Below are 18,939 nucleotides of genomic sequence, written 5' to 3'. Positions count from 1 at the left end.
TTCCTGCTTCCCCTCCCCTAGTATTGAGATTATTGGCATGTAACACCTGGCCTAATTTATGTAATGCTGAGATCAAACCCAGGGGTTTGTGCATGCTGAGCAAGTACTATGTATCAGTCCTGTATGGAGCCACACAGGACTGACTTCTTTTTAAAGAGCCAAAATTATGTTACAACAAAGTAATTGTCTCAATTTCATATACTGACAAAGATAGCAGGAGAATTTTGTTTCATCTCACTATGACAAAATAGCTCAGTAGTTAAAGATGCACTGCTATTATGACAACAATACAATGTTCCACCCTCTTCTGGCCTCTATTGGCATCTGCACTCATGTACACATACTTCCACATGAACACATACAAGCACATAACATTTTAAAAATAAATCTTTAAAAAATGTTTTAAGCCGTTCTAATAGCTGTAGTAAGAAAATGGCCTTTACTGAGGTTAATTTTTTTTTTTTTTTTTTTTTTGCCACTACTCTGGAGAAACCTGTCTTGCTAATATTCTAGGGAACTACAGTTATTATTCCTCTTGTTTTTCCTGGTTTAAAGAATTTTGACCTCAGCTGGACATGGTGGCACACGCCTTTAATCCCAGCACTCGGGAGGCAGAGGCAGGCGGATTTCTGAGTTCAAGGCCAGCCTGGTCTACAAAGTGAGTTCCAGGACAGCCAGGGCTACACAGAGAAACCCTGTCTCGGGGGAAAAAAAAAAAAGAATTTTGGCCTCATTTTTTGTGATTTTTTCCCAGGCTCTCTTAATTACCCATTTTGATTAAAATCTTTCTCTAGGACATAGGGATAATCAGCTGATCACTCTCAAGACGTAAGAACTGAATGTAGGGCTGGAGAGATGGCTCAGTGGTTAAGAGCACATTCCAGAGGTCCTGAGTTCAATTCCCAGCACCCACATGGTGGCTCACAGCCATATGTAATGGGGATCTGAAGACAGCGATAGTGTACTGACAGACATGAAATAAATAAATAAATAAATCTTTTTTAAAAATAGAACTGAATTTACCATGTTGCTAGAAACTTGATCCTAAGTAGTTATCCTACAAAGCTGCAGTTATGAGTCCTGAACTAAATTTTAGATAGCAAGGGTCTCCTAAGTGAGGGCTTCTGTCATGTAATACAAAAAATTCCTGAATCATGTCCAGCTGTTGAGCATCCATAATTCTAGTAAGTTTATGTGTGGTTCTAAGACATTAAGAGAGACAATAATATTTATGAAAGACAGCAAGCATACATCGTAAATGCTGAGATCTGCATCTGAAAGGAGACTCAGTTCCTAGGGTAACCAGCTACCAGTGTCACAAAGCTTGAATTCAAGCCAACTGGAAAGTTACTATGACCTTCTGTCAATTTTGGTAAGCTCAAATACCTTTATAGTTTCACAGTTGACCTGAGGGGCATTTAACCACACACAGCATGAAAAATAAGCGCCTTTGTAACTAGCACAATCTGTTTTGGGGCAATCAAGCATGAGGACCTGAGTTCATAAAGTCAACAGCCAAGTCTGTGGGGCCAGGGAGCCATGGGAAGGGAGAGGAGGGGCCTGCAGCAAGAGTGGGGGAGAGGTGCATCCAAAGCCTGGACATCTCATCCTGAGATCAACAGGAGTAGTATTGATGCCCCTTGCCCCTGTGCCTACCAAGTTAAACTTCCTCTCCCTTTATAAGGTCATGCCCAGCAGCACCTGCAATTCCTCCTTATGCAAGTGAGGCATCCCCAGCCCCCTGATCACAGCCAACAATGTTATGCACCCCTATAGCTCCTACTCACCCCCAAAAGGTTTAAATGGGCTTTGTTCCCCTGATATAATGAGCTGTCTGACCGAAGCTGCTTGCAAGTGTCCATTGTCATTGAGCTCACTGTTGCCTGAGGCCTGTTAGTCTCTGTTCTGGCTCAATTCTCCACTCAGTCATGATCATGCCAAAGCTATGTGTAGGGAAGTTAGCCTGAACAGCACAAGTCCCATGGCTTGTGCCTGCAATCCCGTCCTCAAGGAAAAAGATGGGAGGATCATGGGAGTTGCTGGCCTTCGAATTTGGCTTAATTACTAAATTCCAGGTTCAATGACACACCTTGTCTAAATCAAACAAAAACTGCACTAGATGAAGAGTCACAGAACATTCTCAGACCCAAGTAGCTCTGACAAAAGAAGTGATTCTCCTAATAATTGAAGAGATATTTCTAGTCATATATTTCATTTCCAATGGAGCCATTTTTATCCATGATTCCAGTATTTTATCAGTACTTGCCCAGTGTCTAGCTTTGTACTGGCGAGTCACATTCCTGGGAGTATCCAGACCTGTAAACCTGTCGATGCAAAACATAACTCTTACCTAAAAGAGAGTAAGGGTTACTTATTATGAGCTAAGCGTGAAAAACCATTGCACAGAAACAAGATCCCAGATTGCTCCAAATATCATGTTCCAACATGGCAGCAGTTAAATGAATACTTATTGTCACAGAACAGAACAAGTTCATTAATCAAATGTTCTAATGGAAACTATCAGGTTACAGTGAACCATGGGAAACCCTGCTATAGGTCATGCCCTCACTACAAAGTGAGTTTCAGGACAGCTAGGGTTACATAGAGAGACCCTATCTCAATAAAAATGCTTGTAAATTGGAAAAAAATAGAACTGGTAGTCAATTTTAGTGAGGCTCTCTAGTGAGGTCTTCCTTTTTCAAATGAGTCAATGCCTAGTGACGCAGGATGGGATAACAATATGTCCAGGAAGCTGGAGGGAGCGCTTTATTTAGCTTCCAGTAAACTCAACCCCCAGGTTGGAAGCTGTGATCTGGAATGATATCTTTATCCTCAGGAGCTCCCCATTAAAATCTTGGATTTTTTTTTTTTTAAGTTTAGGTCTCACCAGCAGTGGAAACTATCTCCTTGGAGGAGAGTTAGCTCATGTGCTCCCTTCTCCTAGGCAGATGGGCCTTCCTGTTATTATTTCAAAGGGGAAAAAATCTTGATTTTTTTCCAAATGAGATTGGAACAAAGTTTAATTAAGCAAAATCAACAAAGTAGCTTTTGCCCAGTCAAAGTTGAAAACCACTGTTAACAACTGGGATTTATTGTTACATTGTGTCTTCCATCGTCCTTAAAACTATGGAGAGTAAGTATAACTGCAGTCTAAGAGAATTCACCATGTTACAAATTAACTAAATCATGTGGCCCAGGAAACTAAAATTCAGAAGGACCTCTTCAGAAGAGAACAGAGTTTCTGGAAAGATTTCCACTACCTTTTGAGCCATGGCTTTGCAACAAAGAAATATTCCAGCCTAGTCGGGTGGTGGTAACATGCGCCTTTAATCCCAGCGCTTGGGAGGCAGAGGTAGGCAGATCTCTCTCTGAGTTTGAAGTCATCCTGGTCTACAAAGTGAGTTCCAGGACAGCCAAAGCTACGCAAAGAAACCCTGCCTCAAAAACAAAGAAAGAAACAAACAAAAAACAAAACAAAACAAAAAAAGAAGTATCCCAGCCTAATAAGGAAGCAGTTTATGTGGTTCCTAAGAATAAACACATGAACATGTTGTAAGAAGGTAGGCTGAAGGACTATGGAGAAGTGGTCTGTTCTTTGTGCCACACCGTAAGTTAGTTTCTGGTAAAGGTCTGAGTACCCTGGCATGTACCTGCAATAGAAGCACTGTTTGTGTGTGTGTGTATAGTGTATATATAATGTGTAATATATATGTATGCGTGTAGTATGTGTGTGGTGTGTGTAATGTATGTGTATATGTGTGTAGTGTGCAGTATGTGTAGTGTGTATGTAGTGTGTATGCATATGTATATTGTGTGTAATGTGTATGTGTGGAGGGAGGGAAAGGTGGAGAGAGAGAGGGGGAGGTGAACAGTCAGGGAAATATATCAAGTTTGAAGTTTGAGGCTAGCTTGGGCTACATAGTGACCTAAAGCCAAGCAAACAAAAAGATTGTTTCTCCATGGTTCATTCATCATTCATTCTCAGCAGCTCTCTCTTAACAATTTGCACTGGGCCTGATTATGCAAGGGCAAGTCAACAAGTTTGTTGTTCCACCCAGTGTCATGATACACAGTAATCCTGGCCCTTGGGAGACAGTCAGGTGACTGAGTTCAAGTTAAACCTGGAATACATGGTAACTCTTGAACAACAATCAAACTTAAACGATGGCTTTAGCTAGGTTTTAAAATTGCTTTTATGTCTAAATGTGGGCGACTATTTTTTAATGGGTTGTTCTGAAGAGGGAAGGAAACCATTCCCTCCCCACCCCCGCACAACATGCTCAGAGCTTGTGCCATTTCAAATATTTGATGACTGTCTGTATAACGACTAGTCACATTACTTTCTGCCACGTGGTAGGACCTAGTTTAGGTAATCAGTTTACTTTGCTGAGTTGGTGATAGTTTGGGAGAGGGCTTTGGGTTCTTTGTTTGTTTTTTGATTTCCATTAAAGAGACAAAGGACCGCCCTGTGGTGTTTTTATTAGAATTTGTATTTTGTTTTTTGTTTTTTGAGACAGGGTTTCTCTGTGCAGTCCTGGATGTCCTGTAACTCACTCTGTAGACCAGGCTGGCCTCAAACTCAGAAATCCACCTGCCTCTGCCTCCGAAGTGCTGGGATTAAAGGCCTGCACCACCACTGCCCGGCCTTTTATTAGAATTTTTAAAAACACATTTGCTCTATAAAGCAAATAACATCAGCAATATGTGTTAGTTTTTCTCAGAGTTCTCTCCAGCATGAAGAGCAAACAGTCAGGCAACATAAGCATAGAGAAGAAGCTCTGCAGAACGCAATGGCAGGAGTAGTAGAGAGACAAGCAGAGAGACTTAAGGAAAGAGAAAGGAAGCTCTGTTTCTGAGGCAGGCCTACTGACAGTATTGGTAGTCAGTTACAGGATGAGCTATACAAATAGAACAGCCACTGTCCTTCAACTTATGAGACGTCACTGTATGGCTGCTGGCTCTCTGAAACAAGGAAGCAACCTTTGACTACTGGACTAATTGTTGGCAGTAATATCCTGGAAGTCTCTTCTGTCTGCTATTTTCTTTTCTTTTCTTTTTCCTTAGTAAGACCCTCTAAAGTGTTTTCTTTATTTTCATGTAAAACAGGAAATCCTGTTCCTCTTCTAATTTCCTCCTGTTAATATCTGGATTTTCTACAGTTCCTTTTTAGGTACCCTGGCCTTTTACAGCAGCCACAGCAAACTCTTTTATTATGTTCAGGACATTTTTCTTGTCAAAGGATGTCTGGTCAGAAAGTTTGGTTTCACCAGTTGGTTCTTGTCTTTCTTAGGGTTTCTATTGCTGTGATAAAACACCACAACCAAAAGCAACTAGAGAAGGAAGCGGTTTATTTCAGCTTACACTTCCACATCACAGTCTTTCACTGAGAAAAGTCATAGTAGGAATTCAAATAGAGTAGAAACCTGGAGGTAGATGCTGATGCAGAAGCCATAGAGGAATGCTTACTGGCTTGCTCCTCCTGGGTTGCTCAACTGCTTTCTTATACATTGCAGGACCACGCACCCTAGCACTGCCCTCTGTGGGATGGAGTCACCCACTCAGTGATTAATCAAGAAAATGCCCACAGGCTGCCCACAAGCAACCTGGTGGGGACATTTCCTCAGTTGAGGGTCCCTCGTCCCTAATGACGCTAGTCTGTGTCAACTTGACATTCAAAACTAGCTAGCACAGCTGTTGAAGCTGAAGATTCATTTTTAAAAGGACTTGTCCGTTTTTTTCTCTTGAAAAGTCTTTGAGAGTTATTAGTTGGAAAGGAGTAGGGGTAGTCACCAAATTACATTGGCACTTTCCATCTTCTCTTCCCCACCGCTTTCCTTTTCTCTCTCTCTCTCCTCCCCCACCCCCTTCACACCTGTGTGTGCTGGTGCAGTTGCCCAGACATGCATGTGTGGAGGCCAGAGTTACATATTGGATGGCTTCCTGTATCATTCTCCACCTTATTGTCTTAAGAGTCTCTCACTGAACCAGAACCTCACTGTTTCTAGCTAGAGAGCTCTCAGGACCTGCCTGTCCCCAACCTCTGATACCTAGGAAGGGAAGGAAGCAAAATTACTGCCCAGGTTTTGATGAGTGATTTCCTGATTGTGACAAGAGAGGAATGTATGACAAGCTTGCTGCTTGTAACCATAACTCCCTCAAGGTGTCACCCTTGGGTTGACTTTCATGTTTCAGGACTCCAGTTACTTTGCAAATGGGTGTAACTAGCCTTTCTGCGTACCTTCGAGCTGAGTCAAGGTAAATATTCTTTTATGTAGGCCATTATTTCTTTTCTTTTCTTTTTTTCGGTTTTTCGAGACAGGGTTTCTCTGTATAGCCCTGGCTGTCCTGGAACTCACTCTGTAGACCAGGCTGGCCTTGAACTCAGAAATCCACCTGCCTCTGCCTCCCGAGTGCTGGGATTAAAGGTGTGCGCCACCATGCCCGACTTCCATCTGTCTTTTAAGTTTTTTTCAACTGTATTGACAATTTTATTTCTAAGCCTTGGAGAGAATAATATATAGTCTGTTTAGACCTGGATATACAATGGTGACTTAGCATACATATGTGGGTACACACACATATTCCAATTATATGCACTCCCCCATCCTTTCTTATCTTAGTCCCCAGTCCTCCCCTCCCTTCAAGTTCCTCCCACTGTATGCAATGACTTCCCCACTCCCACCCCATTACCTATCAATGAGGCCCTCTCCAAGTCATGACTGAATGCTGACAAGCTCAATCTTATGCAGGCCCACTGAAGGTAATCAATTACAGCAGCTGAGTTTGTGATTGCAATGACCTCGCATGCTCAAAGGTGGTCTTTCCTGGCTCTGCCCTCCATTATCCAGCTCTTAGATTCTTTCTGCTGTTTCTCCTACTATGTTCTAAGCCTTAGACAGGGTAAGATATCCTCTTTAGAGATGAGTATGCAATGGTCACCTGTGCTCAGCACCTCGAGCAGCCATTAGGCTCTGCATTTCACTAAGAAGCTTCTTAGATCAAGGTTGAGAACAGTACTTCTCTACATAGCCTGTTTGGCCTTATGTCCATTTAGCAACACAACAGTATTAGGTTCCCCACTGGGACCTATGACTGCTTCAGTTATAGGCTTTTGACCAGGTTTACAATACCAGGCATAAATTCCTTCCTGTGAGGTGGACTTGAGATACAATCAGAGTGGCAAGTTACCTCTGGAAGAGCCATACTGCCGTTGCCCCAATGGGCACATTTGCCTTGCAAGTCTGTATTGTAGCACACAAGGCACCATTGGGTAAGCTAGGTAATAATACATTATCTCAAACCTTTAAGTTGTAGGGTATTTTATTAAACAATATGTAATACAGAAGGGCTATAGGAAATGTTTTAGCATGTGAGCTACTTCAAATTCTATAGTAGTCAGAATTCTAAAGACAGTACCTTTAAAAGATGGACTATTCTAGAGTAAGAAATATTACATACATGCCTACAACTCATAAATCCTGATGATTTTTTTCTGAGTAGGTACTTTTAAAGCAAGAGTGATATTAGGGCAAATAAGTAATTTCAAAAATGTGTAAATATGCTTGTATTCAGGGATTTATATTGAAGTGTTTAATTGATGAGAAATCTGCAATTTATGCAGTCTTAAAGTATAGAGAAAGCAAACATGGTGAAAATGTAGGATCTAGTCTTGGACAGCAGTGGATAGACTTTATGATGGCACAAGAGTAATGCCACTCAGAAGAAAACTAGATTTTAAGCTTTTCTCAAATAGCAGTATCTAGTTAAAATACCCTTTTGTAGAAAGCAGAGGCAATGCAGGACAGCTAAATTAACCTGACAGGAATCAGTACTCCAGTGTCTCAAGCTGCTGTTTAACAGGTTCAGTATAATAACATGTGTTTTCAACTTGAGGTAGTGGTAGATTTGGGAAGAGATTTAACTCCATGTCAAGGAGTACTATATAGCTTTAAGTCCTTAGAGGTTCACTGAATTTTTTTGTAACTTTTATGAATATTAAAGGAAAACTCATGGGAAAATGTTAAAAAGGGTCTTCGGTATTGTATCTATAATCATACTTAAACTATTCAGTTTGTTACAGAAAATGCATTAGGAATTAAAATTAGAAAGTTTAAAGATTTATTACTTTTAAATTATGCGTAGATATGTGGGTCTACATAGGCACCTGAGTGCTGAGCCAACAGAGTCCAGAGGAATCCAGTCTTTCTGGATCTGGAGTTAGCAGGCAGTTGTGAGCCACCTGTGAACTGTGACTCAAACTCAAGTTGTAGAAAAGCAGAACACAAACTTAACCACTGAGCCATTTCTCCAGTCCCTAGAAAGTATATTTTAATACAACTAAGTAACACTTTAAAATTTACATATTTTTTGCAGATACAGGTTTTGCCTGTATATATCTATGAATGTATGAATGTATGATGTATGTCCAACATGCTTGTGCCTGGTGCACAAAGGTCAGAAGAGATCAGATCCTCTGGAACTGGAGTTATGGATGGTTGTGAACCACCATTAGGTATAGGAAACTGAACCCAGGTCCTCTGTAAATGCAACAAGTGTCCAAGCGTTGAGTCATCTCTCCAGCCCCTGGGTAAGTCTTAATCCTGAGTAGTTAAGTTCTCTCTTAAGACATGCAGGAGGAAACCCTTTAAAGACCTGAAGGAAAAATAACACATCAAACACTTGTCTATTCATTTTATCACTTCTTCATAAAATGCTGTGTACCAAGTAACCTACATTTAACTCCAAAATTATCTTTGTAAAAGATTTATCTTTAGCTATGTTTCTACCATCATTTGTCAAACTGCAGTGGATTAAAAAAAAATTAACTATAATGCTGTGTGGTGATATATTACCAGTAAAACAAACGCAGCTAGTCATAAGAAAACCACAGCAGTAGCATTTATAAGGAGATAAAAACAATAGTTATGAGAGGGACATCATGTATGTCTGTAGTTGAATGTATAATGTAGTTGAAAATACAGTAGGAAATTCACTAGCCTGTATTTGTCCCAGTGGAGTTGATTTAGACAGACATCAATCCAAAATTGCCTATTAACTTGGTCCATCAATTTCATGCATAAAATATATTCCTAAGGGAATGGTAAAGACTGTTGTGCAATCTTTAATAGCATCGCTTGATAATCAAAAGCAGGAAAGTCTCAGATAATAGAGAATGGGTATATTAAAGTTTCTGACCAATACCTCCCTTTTTGAAAAATTAAAATGCACATTTACAGACATGTCAATGTAGTATAAAACTAAGAATGGTTTTCTACTTAGTAGGATTACAGTCAATAAGATGTGTGTATGATTTACTAAATGTATGTTTATTTCTTTTATATTCAAGAAAACATTAAGAGGTCTATAAAAAAGTTTAAAGAAAAACAAAATATGTAAACCACCATTTGACAGGTTCAAGTGAGATTATGTTTTTGTTAGGCTGTACAAATAAAAGTTATAAAAAAGCCAGTGATTAGAAACAAAAGTATTTACAATTTGCCACCTCTTACATTCTGAAGAGTGAACTCATGTTTTAAGTAAGACCACATCCATCCTTTTTCCAAAGATACCCACCCTGCTTTTCAAAATATAACATAAATTGTACTTAAAATTGCATGCTAGAATGGATGTATTAACAAGCCAAGTATTATAATGGCACCAGGATGATTTTTTTACCATTTAATTCTGATATAAAAATTTAAATCTCAATTCAATACAGGTAAAGTATGAGTACATAAATGAACCAGCAACATAAAGTTTAAAGTTCAGGTACACACAAGGAACTTGGAATTTAATACTCAGTAAAGCACACATCCCCTATTTACATTTCCTCACTCCCTTTTGATATTCTACAAGTTCTTTCCTGTATTAATCTCAACACTCGGAATCTTCTTCCCCTTAGTGGAAAAAAAATGTGTTCTTCTTAGACTGTGATATGGCATTAAGTCAGGAAACCCATGGCTCTCCATAATGGCAATGTTGAGATCACTGCTCACCATTTTTAACAAAGTCCTTATAAAACCATTTCTTCCATAATCAAGACGAAAGCCTGGAACTGGGAATGTAATCCAGTGAGTAGACCTTCCCCAACATGCACCCAGGTGTGGTCCCTATTACCGAAAAACAAATAAAACCAAAAGGCACACACATACACATACCAATATAAGTACACTTCTTAAGAAAAGGGACTGAGCTGGGAGTGGTGGCTTTAATCCTAGTACTCAGGAGGCAGAGGCAGACAGGTTTCGGGGTTCAAGGCCAACCTGGTTTATAAAGTGAGTGCCAGAACAGCCAGGGCTGCTAATGAAACCTTGTCTTGAGAAACCAAAAAAGAAAGAAGAAACAGCACTGTCATAGACATAATGAATTGTTCAATTAAAGGATGTTTCCTCCTTTGTTTTTAGTTGCTGGGATATTTAGAAACAAATCTGTGGCTTTCTAGGAAGCTGCATCATGGCAAGTGCTCTGTGTAGACTAGACTACATGGAGTACTCGTGCCTTTATGTTCATGTTTAACCTTCCTATAATTTATTCTATTACCTTTCTTTTTGAAAACAGAAGCACAATAACCACTTTTCAAAGAAAGCTGATTTGAGAATTAGATAGCAATGTAATACCTGGACCATTCCAGGGACTAAAAATACTAATTTCACATGACAGGTTTTTTACTTTAAAGTCTGATAATTGTTGCTTACACAATTGTCTAGTAAAAGTAAAAAAAAAATCCAAATATTCTCTTTGAAATAATGAATATGATCAACATGTACATAATCATATCAAAACTGAAATGAAAGATGACACTACTACTTCAAATGGTGAAGGATAAAAGAAACGATTTAACTTGTAAGATATCAAAACAAGAAAAAATGAAGTTACCTCATATAGTGTAAGAAAGTCCTAAGCCATACTCATTTAAGGCCTCAGTTGTCTGAAATGATATGTAATGTAACAGCTTACCAATGTGCTTTCTTCATGTAAAATTGAACCATGAAAGATGACACTTTCTATTTACAAATGGCTCAAGAAATTATTATCTACCAATTTACAATTTATAACAAACTTAATTAAAATGATTTTTCAAGTAAATCCTAAAAGAAGACCTTGAAATGCATCAGTGCTATTGAAAGAATACAACAGTGAAAGTGGAGAAGCTAATGTACAAAAGAGAACAGTCAACTGAACAAGATGTCATAGATCAGAAACAGGTTATAGAACCTCTGTGTTCTCCTGAGTGGTGAAGGTAAGGAAGAAAATGCTGTTGTAATTGTGCTGTTATTATAGTTTTTAACATTTCTACACCCTTGAAAATCTACTCCATTACACAGGAAAACCTCACAACCATCAGTGCAAAAACTTTATTTATAATTTGTTTCTCCTCAACACAACTCTACAAGATCTGAACTTAATCCAATTTTCCTTTCTTTCTTCTTAAACATCTGCAATCAGTCATGTAAAATGTGGAAAAAAAAACCCCCAAAACAAAAAAGAAAACCCCTCAGCTTCCTTTCTCTACTGCTACAGCAAATTTAAGATAAGTCTACAGCATTCACTTACTTTAGCTGGCTCTGATACGGAGACATACTTTTTTATTTGAGAATCAACACCTAAAGATTTGGCTAATTGTATAGCATTTGAATCATCACTGATAAGTGTCCCAAGAGCCACAAGGAGTCTAAACGTGGCTTCTAGGTCTTGTACAACTTCCAAGATTGTGCTAATTACTGACAGGCATTGAGCTTTCCCTTCAATGTTATGGTCTTTATGGAAACAAACAGAATAGTTCAAGGTCAACGTAGCCAGAGCAATATGAATGTTCTTATTACTCCCGGATTTCAGTTCTATTGCATGTGACATCAGTGACTCCCTCTGGGACATCATGAGCTTTTGTCCTGCCTGACTAACAAAGCAATTGCAAAAAGTCCTAAGAGCAAGCAGCTGGTTTGCTGGCTTTCCTTTGGGGTTCAGAAGGTTGATAAGATGGCTGCTGAACTGGTCTCCTTTTTCATTGCAGAAATTCTCATTCACATTGGGATGCTTAATCGATAGCCGAAGAATGTCAAGTGAAGGAAAGACAATGTCTGTTAAAAAGAAATATTCATTAATGTGTATAAAAAAAAAATCTAGAAAATTCCTTATACCTATTATTCAAATGTACTTTATTTTCCCACTACAAAACAATCATTTTTAGAATACATAAAAAATGTTATTTTTATATTTGCACAGTGTTGAGATTTGGTCTGTTGCTATGTATTTTAATGCTAAATACTGGCCCTCAAGATGTGGTTGTCCCCAATGACAACCCCAATGAGATCCTCATGTATACCAAGTGATGCTTTGAATCTGGCTCCTTAATTTAAAACTATTTGTTGAATAAAGATGCTTGAGCCTGTAGCTGGGCAGAAGAGAGGTATGTGGGGCTTCTGATCCTGGGCTCGTAGTCTGAGGCAGACACCATGAGGAAGAAAGGTGAGAAGTCTAAAGATGCCATGGGGTAGGCAGATCATGAAGCACAGCCATGAGGGCTGGCCACTTGGAGTAGGAGAGACCCAGGAGGAACATGGCAGGGGTATCTATATCTCAGGGTTATTGACAGTAACAGGAAATAGACAAAATAGCATAAAGAGTTGATATCTGCCCAGCTCTAGAGCTTTAAGGCTTACTGTGAATATAAAGGGTTTGTGTCTTTTATTTGGGAATTAAATGATCTAAGGTGGGATAGAAACCCCCAAATAATATTTACCACAACACAGACTACATTGATTGCTATACATTTCAAAACTGAGGCAACTCTCTCCACTGTCAAATAGTCTGACACAGCTAAGCCATCAATGAGTTAAATGAATGCTACAAGGGCTTATTTTAAATATTTGATAACTAGGCTATAGAGTTAAAGGAAAAGTTAAAGAAGAATTTCAGTTAACAAATGCTGAAAGGATCCTCATAAGTTGGTAGAGCTTTGTAACTGAGGGCCACATAGATGTCATCTGAACATTTATTGAACAGTCCTTCTTTGAGTCTAAGAAAAATGGGACATTACATGCTTCATAATACAAAAACAAAAGGCACCATCATGTATAAAAGATCTTCACATGAACTAGAATAAAACAACCCTAGTAAGCTAGAGTCTAATTGCCACTCAAAGGAAATACAGAGATAGGGAAACACAATAAACAGCCAAAGCATCAGTTAAATCTTTAAAGTGGCTGTTTCGTAGGAAAGGAAAGCAGCCTTTTAACCCCCAATAAATTACTGTCATGAAAATAAACCACAGGCTTGAGAGATGGCTTAGTGATTTAGATCACTAACTACTCTTACAGGGATCCAGGTCCAAATTCCAAGACCCGCATGGTGGCTCACAACCATTCTAACTGGAGCACCTGGGGTTCTGTTGCCTTCTTCTGACTCCTACATTCATCAAGCACTCATGTGGTGCACATACATACTAGCAGGCAACACAGCTATACACACATAAAATAGGCCAAAGGGTCTGAAAGAGATCAGACAATATGACAGAGTTCACAAACTGCTGTGTGTACAGGGATCATTGTAGTATAGATTGAGAATCCTAAATCCTAAAATCTCAAATCTCAAATGTTTTAGCATTAGGTATCTAATTTGAAAACCCAAAAATCAATCAGTAAAGTCAATAAAAATATTTTAAACTTTGAGAATCTCCAAATTCTAAAACATTCCTGGTTCCTAACTTTCAGTTAAGGAATACCAAACATACACTATTAGATTCTCATAGGCTATAATTATGAACTCTAGTGATGTGGCAAAGCCTTTCTGTGCAACTGTCTATCATCTAAATGAGAAATACCCAGGTTAACTTCTATTTAATCTAGGAATATCAGTAATTTGTTAGAAATAAAAACTTCTTGGTTAAATTTTGAAGACTACTTATTTACCTTCAGGCCAGTTGATAGCCTTCCACAAAATCTGAAGTTGCTGGGCCGTTGGCTTTTCTGAGGAATTATTACAAATCAGGGACAGTATCTTTTCAAGAAGTACTAAGTCGTCTTCAGTTAGCTTCTTCTCTTCAGGTGCAGTTCCATTAAGTTCCTTCAGTTTTCCTAGAAACCAAAATCAATCTTTCAAAATTCCCTACTGAACTTAGACAACATTTTTCAGGAAAACTCTCTGTACAGCACCATTCTTCTTGGCAATTATCAAAGACCATAAACTGAGTCTATGAGCATAAGAACGGTGACCACATTGGTTTTGACTTGACCTGTTTTTCCAGACATTCAGGTACTGCTCTGGAGCCAATCTGTCTTCCAAAGCAATAGGAAGTTATGTATATTTAAGTTAAGTCACCTCCTATTTTCCCCAAATTCACAATGACTTAAAACATTTATCTATTATTTTTGTGTATGGTGTTTGTATGTATGTGCATGTGTGTGTGCGTGTGTGTGTGTGTGTACAGAAATAAATATTCTTTTTTTTTTTTTTTTTTTTGGGGGGTTTTTTCGAGACCGGGTTTCTCTGTATAGTCCTGGCTGTCCTGGAACTCACTTTGTAGACAAGGCTGGCCTCGAACTCAGAAATCCGCCTGCCTCTGCCTCCCGAGTGCTGGGATTAAAGGCGTGCGCCACCACGCCCGGCTGAAATAAATATTCTTAAGGCATCAATTCTCTCCTTTCACCACACAGATTCCAGGGATCAAACTCTGGGCATCAAGCTTGTACTTTTAGTTGCTGAGCCATCTTGCCAGTCTCAGACTCACAAATCTTTTAACAATCACAAATGGACTTTGAACCTATCTCACTTGTATTTGGTACTACAGTTTTAAAAACTGGCAAATTATCTGAAACAACATTTAAGGAATGTAAAAATCTCTTAGATTTGTAGTAGAATTAACAAATGCCTAAGTGTGCATTAACTTTTTAGGTCAAAGTATTATGGCCTATCAATGCTCCTGGTACCAGTATAAATAATAATAATAATAATAATAATAATAATAATAATAATAAAATATTTGCTTTATATCTATGTCTAGGTACAGTCCTTTTTTCATTTGTCACCATCTGCTTTGTGACTGAGAGATAAAGTAATTTACAGTCACAGATTTTCTTTATTCACTTCAATTTGAGAAAAACTACAAGAAAAGCAATCAAAGCAAACAGCACAGTTTCTCTCACCATCGCTGCCCCCTTTCTCCAAGATAGTTTCATATACAACTCAAGCTACCCTTAAACTCTTCCTGCTTCATCATCCTAAATGCTAAGAACACCTACCCCTAGTACCTGTTTTTATTCATCATTTTAAAAGCTTTAGGATCTCCAGACACAAGGTGCAGGGTTCACAATAAACTGTTGACTCTGGACAGGTATGGAGGTCAGAGGACATGCAGTCCATTTTCTTTCCTCCATGTGGGTCCCAAGAACTGAACTCTGCTCAGGCATGGCAACAAGTACTTTACACTGCCTCTGTCTACAGGACACTCATTTTTTCTTTTAAATTGAAAACATTTTTTTTTTTTTTTTGATTTTACGAGACAGGGTTATTCTGTGTAGCCCTGGCTGTCCTGGAACTCACTCTGTAGACCAGGCTAGCCTCGAACTCAGAGATCCACCTGCTTCTGCCTCCCGAGTGCTGAGATTAAAGGCATGCGCCACCACGCCCAGCTGAAAACATATTTTTAAAATAATATATGGTTTCTCCTTCCCCAACTCCTCTCAGATCCTCCCTGCTTCTCCACCCACTCCAAACCATATAAATCAGTATCAATAATAAGAATAATTAGATAAAAGAAAAGCAACACAGTAAATGTCAAAAAAACAGAAGAGAAAAGAGGCTAAATAAAAAGGTCAAGAAACATTTAGAAACAAAGATGCACACATCTTTGAAGCTAAGGCAGAAAGATCAGGAGTCAGAGTGAGTCTGTGATACATAATAAAAACCTGCTTTAAAAAAAAAAACAAAAAAATGCAGTGGTGGCTCATTCCTTTAATCTCAGCACTTGGGAGGCAGAAGCAGGTGGATCTCTGAGTTCAAGGCCAGCCTGGTCTACAGAGTGAGTTCAAGAACAGCCAGGACTGCACAGAGAAATCCTGTCTCAAAAAACCAAAAAAAAAAAATTATGACCTTTATTTTTCAAAGATTTCTTTTTAAAGATTCATTCATTGTCACCCCCAAAACCTAAAAAATCCAATACAAACAAACAAACCCAAACAACAATAAGAGTTTGAGGGCAGGACTTTCATTTTTTTATTAAAGTCAGGATAAAACATTTATATTTGTACAAAGCTTCTTAGAATCCATTAAGGTGAAATTACTAGACTGCAGTCAACACAGCTGGAAAATAAATACCTCAAGGAGGCTAGAGATAAGGTGCAATAGGGAAGAGCACTGGCTGTTTTCCAGAGGTCCTAGTTTCAATTCCCAGCACCCACATGGCAGCTTAGAGCTCTCTGTAACCCCATTTCCAAGGGATCTAACACCCTCACATAGATATACACGGAGACAAAATACCAGTATACATAAAGTAAATTTAAAAATAAACATAAACAAACAAATGTCTCACTGTAAGTCTCTGTTTAGGTAGGCAAATCCTGGCATCTGGAAGATTAAGTTTTGAGAGCATCTCTAATGGTCATTGAATATGCAAGCAAAAAATATGAATATAGACTTACCTAATATTTGTGTAGGGTTTGCTTGGTCAAAGGTAAGAGCTTCTTTTTTGGGGAAATAAATATTCACTGTTTTAGATGCAGCTGATCGGTAGGCACTATTCCCTATTTACAGAGATCAGGAAAGTCATAAGGCATACTAAAAAGTAAGATTCTTCTAAATGCTTGACTATGTTCTCACAACTACTGAGACATGTGCACGCAATAACACGAGCCATCTTTAAGCCATTCACAAACTTCTATATAGTACTTGTGTTTATTAATGTAATCATTTCTGGTTCGGGAAATGGAAGAAGATTTAGGAAAGGGCCTTTTCATGTCATATTTCCTAATTTGGCTCTTCATATTCAACTGAAAATATTCTGGTTAAAGAACAAAAACGGGGCTGGAGATATGGCTCAGTGGTTGGTTAAGAGAACCAACTGCTCTTCCGAAGGTCCTGAAATCAATTTCCAGCAACCACATGGTGGCTCACAACCATCTGTAATGAGATCTGACGCTCTCTTCTGGTGCATCTGAAGACAGTGATATAATAATAAATCTTAAAAAACAAACAAACAAACAAAAAAACAATTTTGAACCTTCATTCTTCTCCTAATTGAATACTATGCTAACAACTCTTTTCTCATGTGGTTCATAGGTTATGCCAAATGACAGTGGCATAATTTTCTTCATAAATTATCCATGTTAACTTAAACTCAGTTACTTGATAACGGACAAAATGGTTCAAAATAGCTAAGTGTGATGGTGTACACCTTTGATCCCAACACTCAAGAGGCAGAGGCTGGCAGAGTTCTGTAAGTTCTAGATTTCTCTGGTCTACATAACAAGGTTGAGAACAGTCACACTCCAAAGAGAGATCCCAGGACTAACAAATGAGAACAAACTGAGATTTCAATAATATTTAGTGGAATAAAATGACTTCAAATTAAAATTGTCTTTTGTTGCTAAATGTGCTTGTGCACACCTTTAGTTCCAGCACTTGGAAGACACAGGGCTAAAATTAACAGAATCAAACCCAAAACTTTCTTCTGCAGCATCAGAGATCAAAGTCAAGGCAGTGTTCATGTTGAGTTCATGCAAGAACTCAACAACTGAGCTAAGGCCTGAAAAGTCTGAATGCAATTTAAAAAAAAAAATCTAAAAGAAAAAGAACTTTAAAGTAGCTACCTGTAAATGGATCAACTCCAGCCATGGTGGTGTCCATACCTGCAGAACCTGGCATGTAACGCCCAGCACCTACAGTGCAAAAAGAGTCCTATGAATGAAGGTAAGTACACATCATAAAGCCTAACCATTGCTTCCTTATCCTAGCGATGAAACCACTGGTCACACTTCAAAACAGCACCTAAGAAAATGCCTCCAGTGAGCTGCTTATCAGGAAGGTCATCACATGATCGATAAAAAGTAATTCCTGGGGCTGGAGAGGTGGCTCAATGGTTAAGATGACTGGATTTTCTTCCAGGGGACCTGGGCTTTCAATAAGATGGCTCATTAACAGCACCTACATGGTGGCTCACAGCCATCTCTAACTCCAGCCCCAAAAGATCTGCTGCTCTCTCTGGCTGGCTTCTCAGTGTACTGCATGCACACAGTGCACAGACATACATGCAAGCAAAACACCCATGGCAAATAAACAAAATAATTTAAAATTATTACACATAAAACTTTTCAAGTGACAAAATAAACTAGCTTTTTACATCATAATTATAGCAGTTTAGTGAATTGCAAAACATAAGTAGATTGAAGTGGGAAAATGGCCTTTTTCCTTCAATGATATATGAATAATGGATGATATATGAATCTCTTATTCTAAGGAAAAAGAACAGGACTAGCTGCTGGTGCATGAGTCAATCAGAAAGACTTAAACATGTGTCTGGGATGCTCTAACAACAGCCTAGCCACATCTCAGGTTGTACTTTTGGCAGTGTTACTTCAGACAGAAGCATGAATACTAGATGCAGAGCACCAACAGAATTTTGTGATGTTCAGAGCCCTCTGTCAGCCTGAGGGAAGGAAGACGAAAACTTCCTAAGTTTACATATAATCTAGATGGCACAAGCAAGGCATCACAGACAAAAAAGGCAAAGCAAAAACCAACAAAAAATGTACATAATAATAATGACAGAGGAAATGAATTTGTTGATTTTAAGTGTATGCCAACCAGAATACTAAAATAAGTAATTTAAACAAGCTCCCCAGATCATCCTAACAAACATTAAAAGTTCGACTGCTACATACATTAATAAGGAAAAGAATTAAGAACTTTAAATTGTGAGCCTCATGAGGGACTCTTTCATCTTTTAAC

The 18,939-nt window shown here is 38.6% G+C and overlaps 1 protein-coding gene across 1 annotated transcript in view; it reads right to left on the bottom strand.

Moving 5' to 3' along the window:
- Window positions 1-11,340: 11,340 nt before the first annotated feature.
- The window catches only part of Plaa (phospholipase A2 activating protein), a 32,839-nt gene continuing 25,240 nt past the window's right edge, over window positions 11,341-18,939 (bottom strand). The window contains exons 11-14 of the mRNA XM_021159280.3: window positions 17,802-17,870; window positions 16,635-16,736; window positions 13,908-14,072; window positions 11,341-12,077 (exon numbers count right to left, since the gene is read on the bottom strand). Of these exons, the coding sequence (XP_021014939.1) occupies window positions 11,515-12,077; window positions 13,908-14,072; window positions 16,635-16,736; window positions 17,802-17,870 (899 nt within the window). The 3' untranslated portion in view covers window positions 11,341-11,514. The remainder of the gene's footprint in view (window positions 12,078-13,907; window positions 14,073-16,634; window positions 16,737-17,801; window positions 17,871-18,939) is intronic.

Source organism: Mus caroli, unplaced genomic scaffold, assembly GCF_978045245.1.
Source record: "Mus caroli unplaced genomic scaffold, Mus_caroli_1 scaffold_6, whole genome shotgun sequence".
Taxonomy (NCBI): domain Eukaryota; kingdom Metazoa; phylum Chordata; class Mammalia; order Rodentia; family Muridae; genus Mus; species Mus caroli.
The sequence above is the reverse complement of the archived record's forward strand: the minus strand, read 5'-3'. Positions and strand labels throughout refer to the sequence as shown.